This window comes from Nicotiana tomentosiformis, chromosome 7 (assembly GCF_000390325.3).
Source record: "Nicotiana tomentosiformis chromosome 7, ASM39032v3, whole genome shotgun sequence".
Taxonomy (NCBI): domain Eukaryota; kingdom Viridiplantae; phylum Streptophyta; class Magnoliopsida; order Solanales; family Solanaceae; genus Nicotiana; species Nicotiana tomentosiformis.
Genome location: NC_090818.1, coordinates 100,915,853 through 100,934,715, shown reverse-complemented (window position 1 = coordinate 100,934,715; position 18,863 = coordinate 100,915,853). Strand labels below are relative to the sequence as shown.

The window sequence follows — 18,863 nt, the reverse complement described above, 5'->3', positions numbered from 1 at the left end:
TTGGATCGTGACAAGTTAGTATCAGAGCCTAGATTACATAGGTCTCACGAGTCATGAGCAGGTTTAGTAGAGTCTTGCGGATCGGTACGGAGACGTCTGTACTTATATTCGAGAGGCTGCCGAACCCTTAGAAAATTTTTACTTTCTTGTATTCTATCATGCGGAATTGATTCAGCTTGAAACATAATTCTTTGAATTCCTTCCACGCATTCGTGTGCGCATGTGAGCGCTTAGTATCAGTTGTGTATCATTGGCTTGTGATTCCATGAACGAGGTTCGAGATGAGTATTCTGTGTTTTATTGATGGGACGGTCTGGAGGACTTGAGGCCGGAGTTAGACCGCAGCTTAAGCTCGGTAGTTTTGGTTGTGAGAACCTGTGTAATTAGATTTATGCGTTCGGTAGTATTCCTATGAGTGGAATTTTGGTTCGATGAGCGGTTGAATAACTATATGATAAGTATGATGTGAATGCGGGATGTGTTCAGATGGGTTGAATGAGACAAATAAATTTTACTTGTGACTCAAGAGTTTGCTATTGGGTACTTGATTCCTGTTTTGATGTGACATACAGTCTTGAGTTATGAGTGCGTTGAGGGATCTGTTATGTTGTTTAATGGTGGAGTGAAGTAGATTTTCATGTCGTGTTGATGAGTTCAAACTCAGAAATATTAAGTGATTCCGTAGTAATTGTGGTTGCGAAAGGGTATAGCAATATGCCAATTTGAAGCTAAGCAGGTGGGTTATCTCCTGCGGAGTAATCTACGTAGGTGTGTTTCTTATAATGTTGAGTAGAGAGTTTCTTTTCTACCAGCTAGGCGTATGTGTTGAGATTTGAATTTGAATCTTGTGATAATTTTGACTTGACTGTCACGAGAATAAATGCGAACTTAGCGGATGATTAAGGTATTTTATGGTGAGTGTTGCGTAAGCTTGAGAAGAATTTTTGTTGAACTGACTGTGGTATTATGACAGTAATAAAATATGATATTGTCAGTTATGGAGTGTTTTGTTCTATGGCTTTGAGCCAAGTGGGGGAGCCTGCTATTGACAATTAAATTTTATGGATATATGTTAAATTTTAGTTTTGGTCTTAGGCATACTTGTGGGTTAGTTATGACTTACAGAGGTGGAGATCGAGGATGACTCGGGTAAGAAAATTCTTGGATACGGGTTACATTGCACCTTATGAAAATATGAAAAATTATGGAATGATTAAGTTGTTATTTTGAAGGATATAGTGCGCACGAAGTATGAATTTGATTGGTCGTGTTAAGGTAGGGTTACTTCTTTGAGTGTTGATTGTGCTAAAGGAGCACGTCTTTCGGCCCGTTTGGGCGGAGCAAATTAGATTTGAGCAGAGTAGATGACTCTCGAGAGGGTTCTAATGGATTCAAAATGTATATGTGGCAATTGAAAAATTTTGAATTTGTATATCACTAGAATCGGTTACTTACACTGGATGGTATCGGGACGTGCGATAATTCTGTTTGATTATGGATTCTACATTTCAGTATAAGAAAGGAAAGAGGAACAATTTTAAATTCACATAAGGTCCTTAAGAGAGGGTGTCTTGGTTGTGGTATTTATGGAGGTGCTTAAGAAGAATACAGTGGCTTATGGGACTTAGGGTGGTGTGGTTTTATGTTGGGATGTCTTGTAGTGAGCTTTGGGTAAGGATCGTAGTGTTCTGACAAGGAGAAGTGTCAACTTGAGGGTAATTCAGAAGAAAATAGGACAATTGGGTAGTAGGCTAGACCAGTATGGTAATGGTATGTTCGGTTCTTTTGGAATAATTATGATATGGTGAGACTTTACAGATGTTTCAGTGGAAATATTCTCGGGTTTGGTGACCTATGTGGCTTGGTCGAGTTAGAGGAATTCAGTGTTGATAGCGTGGTCATGTGCAAATGGATTTGAAAGTGTTCTTGATGGTTTATACCATGGTTTGAACTAGATATTTTCTACCGATGTGGGAGACATGTTGTGCATTGTGAATTCCTCATGGATGAGAGAAAATGGAAGGTTTCTAATTGACCGGGTATGTAATATGCTGGTGACTTAGAGTTAATAATGAGATTCGTGTGCTTGTCACATGATAGCATAATAGATGTGGTGTGTTGTGCGGGATTAAGACTTACATGTACAAGGTGGCAGTTCATTCTGGAAAGCAAGACCACGAATTATGGACAGAATAGTCAATTTCAGATGTTTAGACTGATATTATAACTACTCAGTAATCCCTGAGAAGGGTGTGTATTTCAAAAAAGTCATTGTGTTTTGACTTTCGGATGTCATCGGTATTACGATACTCACCTGGTTAATAGACTGTTGATATTTCAATTATTGCTATGTGACACGGGAGGAAATGTGAAAGTATTCCTTATGGGATGATCGTGCGTGAAAGATGTGTTAGTCATTCGAGTGCTGGAGTTGGGACCAGTCACGGTGATTCCTGTGTTCCATAAATGTGGAGACTGGGAGTTCTCAGAAGCATATTGTTTCAGAGTTGCGGCCTATTTGAGGTGAGTATTTTATTTTTAACTCAGTGGAGGCACTAGTTGCCTTTGTGATGACTACGCCTACGAGTGCGTATATATATATATATATATATATATATATATATATATATATATATATATATATATATATATATATATATATGTGAGGTTTTAGCCCATGTGCGGGCATCGGGGCAAGTATTCAGACTCAGGAAAATGTTTAGACTGTGATATGCTTGGACTAAGGCATGTGACCATGCCAGGCGGATTATGTTATTGGCACATGAGTTGTCCGTACGGGTTGATCTTAGTGTTAGCTCTACGAGAGCTGGTTACCGTTATTAGATTCGTGTGTCTTGGTTTTACCATGTATGGTGAGCTCATAGCATGTCGGTTGTAAAAGTGCTTGTTGAACTTGCGAAACAGTTCTCTTCTTTGAAACATTTTTCATTTTTGGGTACATGGATTGTGCAGTTTGCGGCTTGAATTAGATTAGTGTGGCATGTTTGTGGGATAGTTGTGTTTAATAATATATGGCCATTAGACCTAGAATGGGTACTATCAGGTTTGATTATGGTATATTTGGGAGGATGACATTTAAAGTCGGCTTAGAAAGTGGTTATGGTTCTGGTTGGGGCAAGATGACTCCATGACTTGTTGATCTGATAAGGGGTCACGAGATTCCACGTGTTTCTTTTATTATCGTCAATGTACGAAAGTTTTGGAACGAGGTTATGTGGGATGTGGGGTTTAATATAGTACTCGGTTGGTTTGGAGCAGTTACCGAAACACAATAGCTGCCAAACATGTTCTGTATATGTATGCTCCAGCTGATTGACCATTTGCGTTGTCTCTGCCTATTCAACCTCCCTTCTCCATTCATAAGGATTCCTGTCTACCCCCTGCCACTGTAAAATCTATTTCCAAATTATAGAAGACATCTGACGTTGAAATAGTAAGTGATCAAGTGTTTCAGTGGAGGCCAAACAAAAGGGCAATGCCAGATCATCTATGGTACTCCATTGAGCTATTGACTGCAGTCTACCATTCAAAGCCAAATACAATTTGAACACCCATCTTGGAGCACCTAGGTAGTCAAGTATAACCTGCTACACATCTGGGGTAACTCCTCCAAAATAGACAAAACTTTCTCTCAATATTTGCCACAAGTCCAGATACACGAGGGAAACCTTAGAAACAATCAAATATACATGATTATTATTGACTCCACATCCCCTTAACAAAATAATAGTAAATCATCAACAAATCTCAAGTGGACTATGTTCAGTTTGGCACATTTTGGGTGGTAATGAAACTTTTTTTTTTATCTCTCAGCCCCTTCAACATCTTGGTTAGATACTCCATAGCTATGATAAACAGAAACGCGAAAAGGTAATATCCTTGTCTAAGCCCCTTCTTTGTTGGGAATGAATGTGTTGGTTGTCCATTTATAAGTAAATACACTTCATGATCCACTGTATGAGAGCATCAGGAAAGTTTAAGTGAATCAGCACCTGCTCCAAAAAGTTTTGAGTCAGAGACTTTTCTGATATCTATTTTAAGCATGCACCTGGCTGAATCAGACTTTCTAGTGTAACCCTTCACCAGCTCATGATTGAGTATTATATTGTCTGAGATTACTCTACCAGGCATAAAAGTAGACTACGATCATCAATCACTACTTCTATCAACCTCTGTTAAAATTTTGGATATAATTTTGTATAGAATAGTGCAACAGGATATAGTCCTAAACTCAGAGATTTTTGATGGATTTTGGAATTTGGGAATGAGAGTCACAGTATAGTTTATAGCCTCATATATCTCAGTTGTTATGAAGAACCGTTGTACAACTTCATCACCAATGATTACCCATGCTTTCTTTTTAAAAAAAAAAAGAGCATTGTAACCATCATTATACAGAACATGAGAAGTTAGATGTCTGAAGTGTGCTGTGTAAATCTAAGATACCAGTTTCAGCTACTATTGCTATTGAGCAAAAATATCCAATTGCATTTCTATTGAAGATCCAACACAAATTTTCCAATGCAAGCTAATGAGTGTATCACTTTCTTATCTTGAGGCTTTATTTAGGTTTTGGCTAAAGTACATTATAGCATCTTCACTTGTTACAGATTATCTAGCCTCAGTAGCTTTGTCCCTTTTCAGTTCTCAAACACTTGGCTATTGCTGCAAATATATTATTGGTCCTAAATGATGGATATTTTCAGATCTGATATAAGATTGTGTTTATTGGGCTGTCAAAATAAGAGTATATGTGTGTGCATTAAAAGGTGTTCTTGTGTGTCTCTCATATTGATATGAGTACATTGAGTTGTAGTCTATGACTCTAAGACTCTCTCTATTACTTTGAGAAGAGAATCGTTGGTTTGCCCGACGAACTACGTGGGAAAATAGACCATGTACAGTGTTTGTTTGTGAAAGTTCAAGATGAAATAAAGAAAAGTCAAAGTGTGTGTTTGTGAAAAACTAAAGGAGGAAGGAAGAAAAGTATAAATGTGTGTAATGTGTATAATTAAAGAAGAAAGAAAGAAAAATACTAAGTGTAGAATGTGTTTATTCATGGGAAATCGTGTGTAGTGTGCTTGGACGTGAGTAGAAAAGAAAGGTGGAGGTATGTGTATATAACTATGTTTAGAATAGACTCTCGTCCCCCACTTTGGGAAAAGGTAAATATAGAAAACGTAAAAAATAAAAAAGTATTTGATGGACAAGAGAGAAGGAAAGGAGGGATGAGATTGATTAGAAACCCTAAAGTAGGTTGCGAGTTTTTTAGGGATGAGGATTATTTGGATAATTTAGCAGAGTGAACTTAAAGTGACTATTAGATTAATTTTGATACAATTTATGAGATTAAATGTGTTTGTTAAGTGTGTTTCTTTCGCATGGATCGATGATGTGGCTTCACGTGATTGGCTACTTGGAGTTGATTTGAATTACTAATATGGCTCGGTCCTGATTTAAAATATTTGTTTTTAGCTTCCCTGTATAAATATAATTATACTAAAAATATATTTTATCTGATATATATAGAAACTAATATTGTAAAAAAGTTAATATAATGACAATAATAAAGTAAAAAATGTTGCTTGGGCTAAAGTAAAATGATAAATTAATTAAAGTAATTGTAATGTAATAGGACAGGGTATATAAATGATAGTATAAATTGTTTAACCCAAAAAATAATGTTTAAGGTCAAAGCAATTAATTTTGCAGGACGGACCACAAGCAACTGATTCAATCTAAAAGATATAAACTTTCGTCAATATAACGTGATAGAGAAATAGAAAATGAATTCAATGACAGATAATACAGTGAAATAAAGCAGAGATGTAATAATTCTTATTAGATAATCCTTGATAAGATGATTAGCCGAACAAAGCTTGATGAGCCGAATTATGGCAAACTAGATAGCAAGTTGCTATGAATTACAATGTATAGAATGGTAAAGAAGAGAATTAGTTGATTACAATTGTGGTAAAGTGTGTCTACTTATAGAACTAGTTTTAGCCTTTTAGGTAACCATCCGCCTTGAATTATGGGTCTATTATGAGCAGTTACTCAACCCATCTATTACTTTTGGAAGACTTGTAACGGCTGAGTAAATGCTAAAATGTCATAACTGATGAGCTAAATTTGTAGTTGTTGAGTTAATTCCGTAACTGATTTCCTTGTTCTGCCCGTTACATAATTGATTTGTAATTGATGGCGTAATGAAGGCAAATCTCGTGTAATCCGGGATTAGTTGATTTTTTCCTCATTCTTAATTATGAGCGATTCTCCGTACATGATCGGGGGCTATTTTATGATGATCAGTTCCGGTACTAATAGGTACGGTATCAACATGTTTAGCTCTATGTATTTTTTACACTCTGTCCATGTCATTCTTCACTTTTAGCATAACTCACTTGCCACGTGTTGAAACTTAACTGGTCCACTTGACGAGTCTATTTTTGACTAATACAAAAATATTGATGAATTGTAAAAAGATTTCTTTTGGTATCAAAGCTCGGGTTAAACCAAGATTGAAAATTATTTTTGGTATCAGAGCTTGATTTAAACAGGATTGAATATTTTACTCTTTATGTGTTGTGAAACTAACCAAAAGATTAATGTACTATGTTTTTCCAACAAAACTTGGATAAGATGAATACCAAAATGAATTTTTATTATCCAAATACATTTTTTCCTTTTTATAAGTTGCAAGATGCTAGTTCTGATTTTCCTTGCATCACAACACAAAATATATTCTTTCCGCTCAAACCCAAATAACACAGATAAATTTTATTTGTTCCCGTCTTTTGAGTTGAGTAATGGTCGGATATCTACTTATAGTAACAGTTCTAAGATAGTAATTCGATAATCTAAAAATTTTAAGAGATAATTAATAAATATTTACAAAATTAATTAGGAAAAAATCTATTAACAATTTTTATTTTCTTATTGTTCATTTCATCTTATCATTAATATTTTTAAAATTATGTAGTGAGTCACAGTCTAGCAATTAACCACCTTATCAAACTATACATAAATATCTTTATCAATAATTCTCGGAACTAAAATCATTATGTAAGGATGACATTCATTTTAATCAAATTTGAACGGCTTAATCTATCCACTATCAAGTTGGAGAACGATTTCATTTTATAATATATATATATATATATATATATATATATATATATATATATATATATATATATATATATATCATACTTAACAAGAGAAGATTATTAGATAGGTTAGAAGAAGGAAAAGGATTAGCAATATGGTTATAAACAACCAATAATTCTCTCTCTAGCTCTAAATAGTCTTTTGAAATCATGTGCTTTTTCGTTTTTCCTTTTTAAGAGGTATAAAGGTACTAGCGTTATATTCGATGATTCTTCTTTCTTTCTTTTTTTCTTTTTTTTTTGGTCGATTGTAACTTCCTCTTATTGTCGGTTTTGCCCTCATAATAACCAAGTCCTATCGATGTCGTTCGTTTATTTCTTATTTAACTGGATTCTTTCTTAATCTCATCATTCTTACTTCTTAGATCATTTAGCAAGTCATGTCTCAAACCACCTTATATTGATGCACTCAAATATCCCAACTTATTGTACTCGAAATCCAAACTACTTTAACTATTTTCAGATTTTCTCATGTTCAAGCAGTTATTAACATTCAGGTTCCAATTTATCAGAGAGCAGATACAAATTAAGACAGAAAGGAAAAAGAATAGCACCAGCTAAATGCGAGAGATATCAAAAGAAAAAAGTCGTTCTTTTACATCAACGTTGCTAATGCAGACTAAAATCTGATAGAATTAGCGTTCCCTTTCACCTGCCCGAAACGGCGGTAATACATTCAAATCACATAAAAACGAAAATTGGAGGAAAAAAAATGAAAAGGAAAGGCTTTTGAACTAAGAACACTTCCATGTATGCTCTATGTCGATGCTAATATAGGCACAGACAACGGTGGAACAAGAAAAATATGTTTTTGTACAAAAATTATGCTGCAGAATAATTCTTTTTCTTTTTTTGTGGGGAACAATTGTCAAGAGGAAGAGGATAGGATACATTCTGTGTTTCAAATGGTTACAACGGTTACCCAGATGAAGTCGCCTCTTTTCCATTCTGGCAAGCAAACAATCTAATGGGCACCCCAGAAAACAATGGCGAGAGATCAAATACACATCGAGATCAAATACACATCGATACAATACTTCATTTTGATGAAAAAATGTAAACCTTACTCATTTCCCAAGTTAAGCGATCCATCCTTCATTAGCTTCACACTTAGACTATTAAATCTCCCTCTTGAATAATGTCGTGAAGCCTTTCTCCAATCTGTCCCAGTTTTCATCATGGCCGCAAATTCTTCAAAGCTGATGTGCCCATCCTGCATTCGTAGAGAGAGAAGATAAGGAAAATACTATCCCAAGATAAATACATGTTAGTAGCAGAGGCTTCTCGGTTTGCCGCATGCTTCACCTTGTCTGTATCAACCTCCTGGAAAATGTCATTCGCCACATTGGCGCAGTTTTCTGCTCCATCCTCCATCAAGGCATCTCGAAGCTCATCTGGTTCAATGTAACCGTTTCCATCCTTATCAAAGTAGGAGAAAGCCTTGTGCAGATGTTCATCGTTAGCCATCCTTTGAAGATGGAGTGAAACAGCAATAAATTCTCCATAGTCCAGGGTCCCTTTGCCATTGGTATCAATCTGCATGAAACAAAGTATCCCATGTTTACGCTTTCTTGCTTAATTTCTTATTTCCTTTCTTCTACTTTTCTTTGTGGATAGAGAAAAAAGGGCAGTCAGTGAAATATATTTAAGTAACTTGATCAGTGATGACATTTCAGTAATATTAGCTGCAATGAACTACATAAGCAAGCAAACATAACAAAAGGACTGCTTACCCATCTTAACCAGCTTATATCAACTAAATTGCAGATATTAATAGAGCCAAAGACTGTAACTGGAAGACGACAATTTAAACACAGCAGAAGTGAGTAGAAATAAGGAGGATTCTATATTTCCAACCAGATATAAACAGGACGAGAAGACAAAACAAGAACTCGTCGACTATGCTAGGAAAAGTTCTTTTCAAGAGGTTTTTCACAAACTTGGAACAGAAGATCAGTTAATGTTAACATGAAGTTCAAATAATTTAAAGCATAAATCTCTGAAACTTACTTTTCTGGTTCCTTTTTTCTTTTCCCTTAGTTCAAAATTCAATATTTTCATTCAGCTGATTCCCATGAAAAATAGCAGGATATATAACTCCTCTCGACAATGAGATATTCTAGAACAAAAAGGTTGCTAAAAAATATCCTAGCAAAAAATGGAAACCTCCTTATTTATGCATAAACATATCACGTGAAATGACAACTGATGCAGATGTTATCACCTCTAATACCAGAAGCATTCTTTAAGATGCTGCGCAGCATCAATATGCCAACCTCCGAAAAAAGGGGAAATTCAAATTACAAAGTTTTTTTTTTTATCAAGGAATAGGTAGGTAGACTCACGGCTTCAACAAGCATTTGTACTTCAGATTCTGCCAGCTGTGAGTTGAGCTTTGGAAGTCCAGCTTTTAGTTCTTGGACTGAAACAATACCATCATTATCGGTGTCTATCTTGCTAAACATTTCTCTGAGGTCTTCAACTTCTTCATTAGACAAGAAATCAGCAATCACCTGCATTTGGATATGCACCTTTTAATTGTCCTAGAAGCGAAAAGCTAAATAAAGAAAAAAAGAGAGTCAGATAAATGAACCCACCCTCAGAGCTTTCCTCTTAAACCTATTCATCAAAGAAAATTGCTTAAGTCTTGACTTCACAACATCTCCAAGGGGAACATTTGGAGCCTTCTTAGCATTTTGAAGCCAAGAGTGTTCTACAAGAAAAGAGAACTTGTTCAATATACAAAATACAAGAGGGTCAGATTAGGCTTCTGCTGTATTTAACTGGCAGTTGATTACTAGGTCTCCAAATTAACTTTTATACAAGGCCTTACTAGGTCTTGCCTCACTGTAGTAATTTGAAAGGACATATGCATTGCCACTTCTTTCTTTGTATTTCCTTTGTCAACTAATTTCCACATCAAACATCATACTTTCCTCCAATCAAATGGATACTCAAATATACATCAATGTGCCCATGCTTTTCATTGTCTTCATCCTTCTTCATCCCAAATTTACAGATCGCTAGAGGTTCAAAGTACCATTTCGGCATTTCCTTTGTTTGGTCCAATCATTGTCTGGTGGGACCCATGACTTCCAAAAAAGATCTTCTTTAAGCCTTGCAGCTCTACAAGGCTCAAGAATGCTACGGTGTGCGATTTAATGAATTCCTCATAATGGAAAGTGGAAGTTTGAGCTTATTAAGATGCTTAAAGTAAAATCTATCTAAGTTACACCACTCTGTCCAACATGAGCAGAGATTCAATCACTTGACATCCCACAAAAATGGCAATTCACATGTAGAGCAGCTTAGCACTGAGGTATGGCTGTAACAAGGAGATTAAAATGGCACTAAATTTACTTCATCTTCAGACATTACAAAAAAAGCTCTCACCACTTTATGGAGCTTGCACGTCTCTTCAATGGTTACACTATTGCTTAGCTTTCTCCCATAAAGATAATGTTACGCACTAGACAAGTTACAGACAATAATTTATGCCCAAGATGCGGAGAGAAGGTAAACAGCACCTCTCTAGCATCTGGGGGACGCTCGTTAGTTTTAGGTACAAGTTTAGATAGCAAAATCAATGAACAGAAGAAATATAGGGCTATCTCAACCGATTGGTTATTAGCCTGTTGATGCCATTGTTGGATTCGTTATTAGGTGGATCTTATGTCACACGTGCTGATACCTACCAATTTTCTTGGTTAATAGTCGTAACTGGACCCTCCAAGTCAGTCATCTCGTCAACCGGTCTAGTATACAAAATGCACGTATGTTTCACAGCACAATGCAAAGTACATAAAAGAGTTGATGCATTTCAAATTAGGCTATCCAATAGCTCTGTCTTTGATAAAGGGAAGGCATTTTCCAAGAGAATTATTAAACATATATGAAACATTATGTACCAAGTACTTGTTTTGCAGTCAGTCGAAGCTTTGGATCTGGTTCCAGCATTTGCCGTACAAGATTTTTAGCACTCTCTGAAATACTTGGCCAGGGTTCCCGTTTGAAATCTATCACCCCACGTAAGATGGCCTGAGCAACACCTTGTTCAGATTCTGTACAAAGAGAGTTGTTTTAATAAAATGAGAGGGGCATCTGAGAATGCACATATGAAGGAATTAAGGGAGTGGGGATAGAGAGAAAAATTAGCAGGAAGAGAGTTTACCGGCCCAAAAAGGAGGAACCCCACATAACAAAATATATAAAATGACTCCTGCACTCCATATATCTATTTCTGGTCCATAGTTTCGTTTGAGCACCTCAGGAGCCATATAATAGGGACTTCCGACTATTTCAGAGAACCTCTCACCTAAAATACATATTTAAGCAATAAACATGAGCAATATGTTTTAAACAACTCTAGATAATCAACATCATTAGATATGATAGGCAAGTATTAGTGAAAAATACCAAATAATCAGGCAATGAGAAGAGTTGTTTGTACCACAAGGTTAAGTGTCCAAGACCTATAGTTACCTAAGATTCTTTCTTTTTCTTTTCCTTACATCCCTTATTTCTATTTCCAAATAATCAGATTTGTTCTTTTCCTTTTTAAGTATCAAGTTAGCACCGTTACACGGGGAATCTAAGCACACTGACAGAGTTGTCGAGTCAAACAAAATTACACTAAATTATTTGAAGGGAACCTTAGGCCTAAAATAAATATGAGTAATCATAACAATGTCATGTTCAAAGGAAAACTTTCTACTTTTGTGAGAGAGAAACACCGAAAACCTTGATCCTTAGGTATTTAGCTAGTAATCCAATCTCTTGTTGCCCAAATATTAAGCAAAATGGAAAGAAATTTCTACAAACATGGAAACAAGCAATTAAACTTTCCAGATCCAATTTCTTTTTAATAGTAACTTTCCAGATCTAAGAAAGAAGAATAACAATTAATAATTACTCCCTCCATTCCAATTTATGTGAACCTTTGACTAGGCATGGAGTTTAAGAAAGAAATGAAGACTTTTAAAAAAATTTATCCTAAACAAGCATAACATTTATGTGGCTATAGTTCTTTTGAAACTTGTGGTGTTAAACATGCTAGAGTATTTGTTCAGGTATAAAAGCTTCTTATTGTGGGTAAATTAGAATTTTCAAATTTAGAGAAGGGTCATTCTTTCTGGAACGGATCAAAAAAGAAATAGGTTCACATAAACCGGAAGGGAGACAAATACTGTGGTAACCTGGAGTTCTGCGTGAATAACACACCAAAGCTGGAGAAGTCACCTACCCCCCCCCCCCCCCCAACCCACACACAAATTTTCCCCTAAGAAGTAAGATAGCTCCTAAATCAATTTGGTTGTCAAAAAGTTTATCTATTCCAGTTTATGTGTCTATCATCCCACATGAATTTCCAAATGACAGTTAGTAAGTGCGATAGAATGATCACAAGTCAAAGACAACTTTTTCTTGCTCTATCCTTTATGTTTCATTTTCATCGTATATCCATAAAGGGACCTCATTTTATCCTAAGTGTACAAAATGTTCCTTTTGTCAAATCTGATCATTTCTAATGTCGTACGCAATCTTATATGACCACACGTACCGATTAACCTGAACTTTTATGACATTAATCTTGCAGATATGTTACACTTAAAGGCTCAATTTTCACTTCCATGTAACATTATCTGTCTGACAATTGTTACGTAGAACTTACCTTTCACTTTGACAAGTATCTTCCTATTGTATGACACTCGTAATATTCCTCCATTTCAATCACCCTAATTTCAGTTCCATGGTAACATCTTCAGCTGTCGTACCTTTTTCCTCCAACAATGCGCCTAGATATCCAAATTGTTTGTATTTTGGGATCACGGTCATGTCTAATATCACTTCAACTTCATTCTTCTAAAGGGGTGCCAAACTTGAAGTTCGTCAAATCCAAGCAAAAAACAGTTCGCCAATAAAGCCTTTAGACAGTAAGTTATCATACTGCAATAGTAGCTAAGGTTTTTTATACTTACTCCTGGAAGTACATGGTAGAATAACTTTCAAGATTCGTGAACTGCGCCAGAATATGATGGAATTCAGATAAAAAGCGTGTGGAGAGTGTTTTAGGTAAATGGGTAGAAATGGCCTAAGGAATGTACGTTTGCTAGAATTTAGTTCCTTCATAAGGCCTTTCCACCAATCAATTGATCCAGGAAACAGCTCATGGGCCATTTGTAAAACCCCAAATGCAATCCTCCAGTTTAGGTGAAGCCAAGCCTTTGTCACAAGGTAACTCGCAACTTGGCAAAGATTAGCACTGAATTATGGACCATTTGTAAGTTGTACTGTTTGTAACCCTTTTGGCTTTCGCAATTACAGAAGAACAATCACCTGAAACTGAACGAGAGAGATTCTCATCACAGCAAGATTCAAAGTTTCAACCTCTAATACACAAATTGGTTCTGCTTTGTTTCCAACATGATACATTCAATTTCAATACTCAAAAAAGCCTCCGAGGTTTGATGGAAGAAACAATCCTCTGCCATAAGAATAAACAACAGCAAGGAAACCATCAGTCCTTTCTTTGCTTGGTAAAAATATCATCACCTTTGCTTGGTAATCCTATATCAAAACTAAGTTTTTTCTCGACTTAACCAATGAGTTTAACAAAGTGAATGTACCATTTCTTCTCGCTGGTAAGTTATAGTAACAGAGCTAACTTGTCTGGTAAGTTGTACTAATAGAGTTACGAGTACAAATGAAGGAGACGAGGCTATTTTTTCCCCAGCATCAACTGAATGTAACTTATTACAAGCTTAGCAACTTGTTTGTTCTACCCACTGAACCTTTGGGGATATTAATATTTATGAAAGGGTCCACCAAATTTTATCTAAGAAGTTTTACAGCCTACACAACAATGACACATTTGTCAGGCACCAATACCTTAACTCACCTACACATTTCCTCTTCCTAGAAAAGTATGTAACTACAGCAGATAACCTTAATGTCATTCCCATAGTAAAGTGTCCTAACTGCATGATATGATTGTTAGCTATTTATCTAAAACTGACAACTCTTCTGATGATCATTATGATTGTTAGTCTTTTCATCTAAAACTGATAACTCTTCTAATGATCATACACCTAAAAAAATACATATATAATATACTATCTAACTCATACTCCATCCCAATTTATGTGATGGTATTTGACTAGACACAGACACACAGTTTAAGAAAGAAATAAAGACTTTTAAAACTTCTGGTCTCAAACAAGTCATAGACATTTGTATGGATATAATCATCTTACTAAGCGTAAAATGAGCACTTTAAAGTAAAATTGTTTTTAAATATAGAAAGTTGGCATTTTTTGGGATAGACTAAAAAGGAAAGTATGCTATAGTGGAGTATATAATGTACTTTCTAAATCGTATTAGTCTACATTCTCGAACATGATAAAAACAAAGGACATGAACAATAATCTGGGTAAACCGCAAACAAATTGAAACACAACTAGAGTTTTCATTTTTACCTGGCTTGAAGAAAATTGACAAGCCAAAATCAATAGCTTTAAGAGGCGAATTTTCCTTCTTATTAGCATACAAAAAGTTCTCAGGTTTCAAATCTCGATGAATCACACCATGCTTATGACAAAGCATCACAACCTCCACAATCGTCCGTGTAACAGCAGCAGCAGCTCGTTCAGTATAATGTCCTCGCGCCACAATCCTATCGAACAATTCCCCACCTTCGCACAATTCCATAACCAAATGCACCGCATTTTCATCCTCACAAGCTTCTCTAAAGCTCACAATACTTGAATTCACCGGCAAATGCTTCATTATGGCTACTTCTCTCCTCACGTCTTCCACATCTACAGCTGTTCGTAGCTTCCGTTTTGAAATTGACTTGCAAGCTAAAAGCTCTTTACTGTTACGATCTATACAAAGGTATGTAATTCCGAATTCGCCCCTGCCTAGTTCTCTATCAACTAAATACTTCTCTTCAACGTTCGAATTTTTCACATCGGTTAACACGGTTACCGGTTTTTGCGATTTTCCGGCGCTGGACTTGTCTTTCCGGCCGTGATCGTTGCCGGAGAAGTTTGAAGACTTCACGTCTTCTCTTGCGACAGCTGCCGGAGATCTGCAGCAGTTCCCCATTGCAAATTTGAAACCCTAACTTTAAAGATTTTTAGCTAGGGTTTTACACATTGGAGTGGAGCTCAGTGGAAAAAGTTGAAGTGAGCTGTGAGCTGCCGGAGATGGAAAAAGGGAAGAAAAAGGAGGACTGGGAATGCAAATTGGTGGTGTGTACGATAACGTTTCAGATGCTTTTGTAAAGTGAAACAGTGAAAGCTCTTTTCTGTTTTTAAAAAATAAATAAATTGTAAAAAAGTCCTTCTATTTTGATAATATTACTGACATCTCTCTTTTACTTTAAGTAATTACCTAATTGCCTGTTAATTTTGCTTTACAGATCGTTATACTCATACCCTAGCTTAATTTGTTTTTTTTGTCTTTTTTGGATGTATTATACCCTAGCTTAATTTGTTTCTAAAAAAATATATTTTTGTTATAAATATATTATATTATGGATGTTCATTTAGTACTCCATTGTAAATAACCTTCCTGAAGAATCTTACCCATATGAGACTCCGACGTAAATATGTTTATCTATTTAGTACTCTATTGAAAATAAACACCCTGAAGAAGCTTATCATTTTGGTACTCCATTATAGATAATCATTACCCCCGATAGAAGATTATCTATATCTGGTACAGTAGCAGCTTGCAGTAGCAGCTTACACAACAGCTTGCAATAGCAGCTTACACAATAACCTCCTTTCTTTTATAAATAGAGGAGTTTTCAGTTTATTATGTACAGAAGTTTGAAATTTGAATAATATATCATATTCTCTCTATACTTGTATTTACTTTACAGTATTTATTTTATAACACGTTATCAGCATGAGACTCTGCCATCTCGAGCAAATACTTTGAAAGTATCAGAGGTACAAACTTTCTTTTTCTAAATAATGTCAAATCTTTCTAAACTTGAGTTTGTAGCCCTGGATATATCGGGTAAAAGCTACATATCTTGGGTGCTTGATGCTGAAATTCATCTTGATGTGATGGGTCTGGCAGACACCATCATGGACAAAAATCAAGCATCAAACCAAGACTGTGCCAAAGCAATGATATTCCTACGATATCACCTTGATGAAGGCTTGAAAATGGAATATCTCACTATTAAAGATCCAGTCATACTGTGGATTGTGGAATAATTTGAAAGATAGCTATGACCCCCTGAAGATGGTCGTTCTTCTACAGACACGTTATTATTGGACTCATCTAAAGCTACAAGATTTTAAATCTATCAGTGAGTATAATTCTGCTATGTTCAGAATTATTTTCCAATTGAAATTATGTGGTGATAATATTACTGATCATGATATGTTGGAGAAAACTTTCACCACTTTTCATGCCTCGAATATGCTCCTGCAGCAGCAATATTGAGAGATGGGATTCAAAAAGTATTTTGAACTTATCTCATATCTTCTTGTAGCCGAGCAACATAATGGGCTATTAATGAAAAACCATGAAAGCCGGCCTAGTAGTTCTTGTCCATTCCCTTAAGTGAATAAGACGAACTTCCACCAAGATAAGCGTGGAAGAGGACGTGGCCCCAGTCGTGGTCATGGTCGTGATCGGGGAAGAAACTCTAATCATGGTAATAATAATACACCAAAGAACCCTTCTCACTACCAGCAGTGGAAAAGGAAGGAACAAAAGCATGAAGCAGTACAAGCAGCAAAGGCAGAAAATGCATGCTATAGATGTGGAGGAAAAAGGGCACTGGTCACGTACCTGTCGTACGCCAAAGCACCTGGTTGAGCTTTATCAAGCCTCCCTGAAGAAGACAGAAAAATGCTGAAGATAATTTAGACTTCATGCATTTGGATGTAGCTGATTACTTTGCACTCCCGGAAGAAGAAATAAGTCATGTGATCGGTGATGAACTTGTAGAAATGTAAATATTTTAATTTTTGTTATTTGTAATAGACAGTATGGTATTGTTGTACATAAATAAAAGTTATGCTTTGATAATGATGTTTACTATCATATTTATTTTATTTATATCATTTTGAAGAATATGGATAATCCTCAAATTATGTTTGGATCAAAGACGAATCAAGAAGATATTTGTGTAATTGATAGTGGAACAACTCATGCCATATTTAAAGATCAGAAATACTTTTCTTATTTGCATAAGGAAAAAACAAATATTTCAATAATTTCTGGTAATATAAGTTTGATTTAAGGCTCCGGAAGAGCCACTATATTTATGACTAATGGAACAAAACTTATAATAGACAATGCAGTATTCTCCAAGTCCCGAAGAAACTTGTTGAGTTTTATAGATATCCGTCGAAATGGGTATCATGTTGAGACGATAGATGAAATGAATATGAAATATCTTTGTATTACAAAGAATATTTCTGGCCAGAAGTGCATTGTAGAAAAGTTACCAACTCTATCTTCTGGCTTATACTATTCAAAGATTAGTACAGTTGAAGCACACTCTATCGTAAACCAGAAGTTTACTGATTCAAATATTTTTGTGATTTGGCAAGGCCGTTTGGGCCATCCTGGATCAATAATGATGAGACGAATTACTAAAATTTCGAGTGGGCATCCATTAAAGAACCTGAAGATTCTTACAAATAATAAATTTTCTTGTGATGCTTGTTATCAAGGCAAAATGATCACAAGACCATCACCAACGAAGGTTGGCATTGAATCCCCTGCCTTTTTAGAACATATACATGGGAATATATGTGGACTTATTCACCCACCTTTTTAGATATTTTATGGTCCTAATAGATGCATCTTCAAGATGGTCTCATGTGTGCCTACTATCATCTCGCAACCTGGCGTTTGCAAAGCTATTAGCCCAAATAATTCGATTAAGGGCACAATTCCCAGATTATCCTATAAAGGCTATTCGCCTTGATAATGCTGGAGAATTCTCATCTCAAGCTTTTGATGATTATTGTCTATCAGTTGGGATAAAAGTTGAATATCTTGTAGCTTATGTTCATACTCAAAATGGCCTTGCAGAGTCATTTATTAAACGCCTGCAATTGATAGCAAAACTATTATTTATGAAAACAAAATTGCCCACTACTGTTTGGGGTCATGCTATCTTACATGCAGCATCACTTATCCGTCTCAGACCGACACATTATAATAAATATTCTCCGTCACAATTAGTTTTTGGTCATGAACTAGATATTGCCCATCTACGAATTTTTGGATGTGTTGTATATGTGTCAGTAGCACCACCATAGCGCAGTAAGATGGGCCCACAGAGAAGGTTAAGAATATATATTGGGTTTGAATCACCCTTTATTATTCGCTATCTTGAACTATTGACAGGAGATTTATTTACTGCTCGATTTGCTGATTGTCGGTTTGATGGAATAAATTTCCCATAATTAGGGGGAGAGATAAAGGAAATCAAAAGAGAAATTATGTGGAAAGTTTCATCGTTATCTCATTTTGATCCACATACCCCTATATGTAATTAGGAGGTGCAGAAGATCATCCATTTACAAAATATAGCAAATCAAATGACAGACGCATTTACTGATTTGAATAGGATAACTAAGTCACATATCCCTGCAGAGAATGTAACTATCTGAATTGATGTCCCAGCAGGACCATCTA

General features: G+C 35.7%; 1 protein-coding gene across 1 annotated transcript; it reads right to left on the bottom strand.

Moving 5' to 3' along the window:
- Positions 1-7,982: 7,982 nt before the first annotated feature.
- LOC104086439 (calcium-dependent protein kinase 13) lies at positions 7,983-15,475 on the bottom strand. The gene is made up of 7 exons (XM_009590685.4): positions 14,663-15,475; positions 11,362-11,505; positions 11,099-11,251; positions 9,788-9,903; positions 9,536-9,703; positions 8,496-8,726; positions 7,983-8,403 (listed from the first exon to the last, which is right to left on the bottom strand). The coding sequence occupies exons 1-7, from the start codon at positions 15,291-15,293 to the stop codon at positions 8,254-8,256; spliced, it is 1,593 nt and encodes a 530-aa protein (XP_009588980.1). The 5' UTR covers positions 15,294-15,475; the 3' UTR covers positions 7,983-8,253.
- Between the last annotated feature and the right edge of the window lie 3,388 nt (positions 15,476-18,863).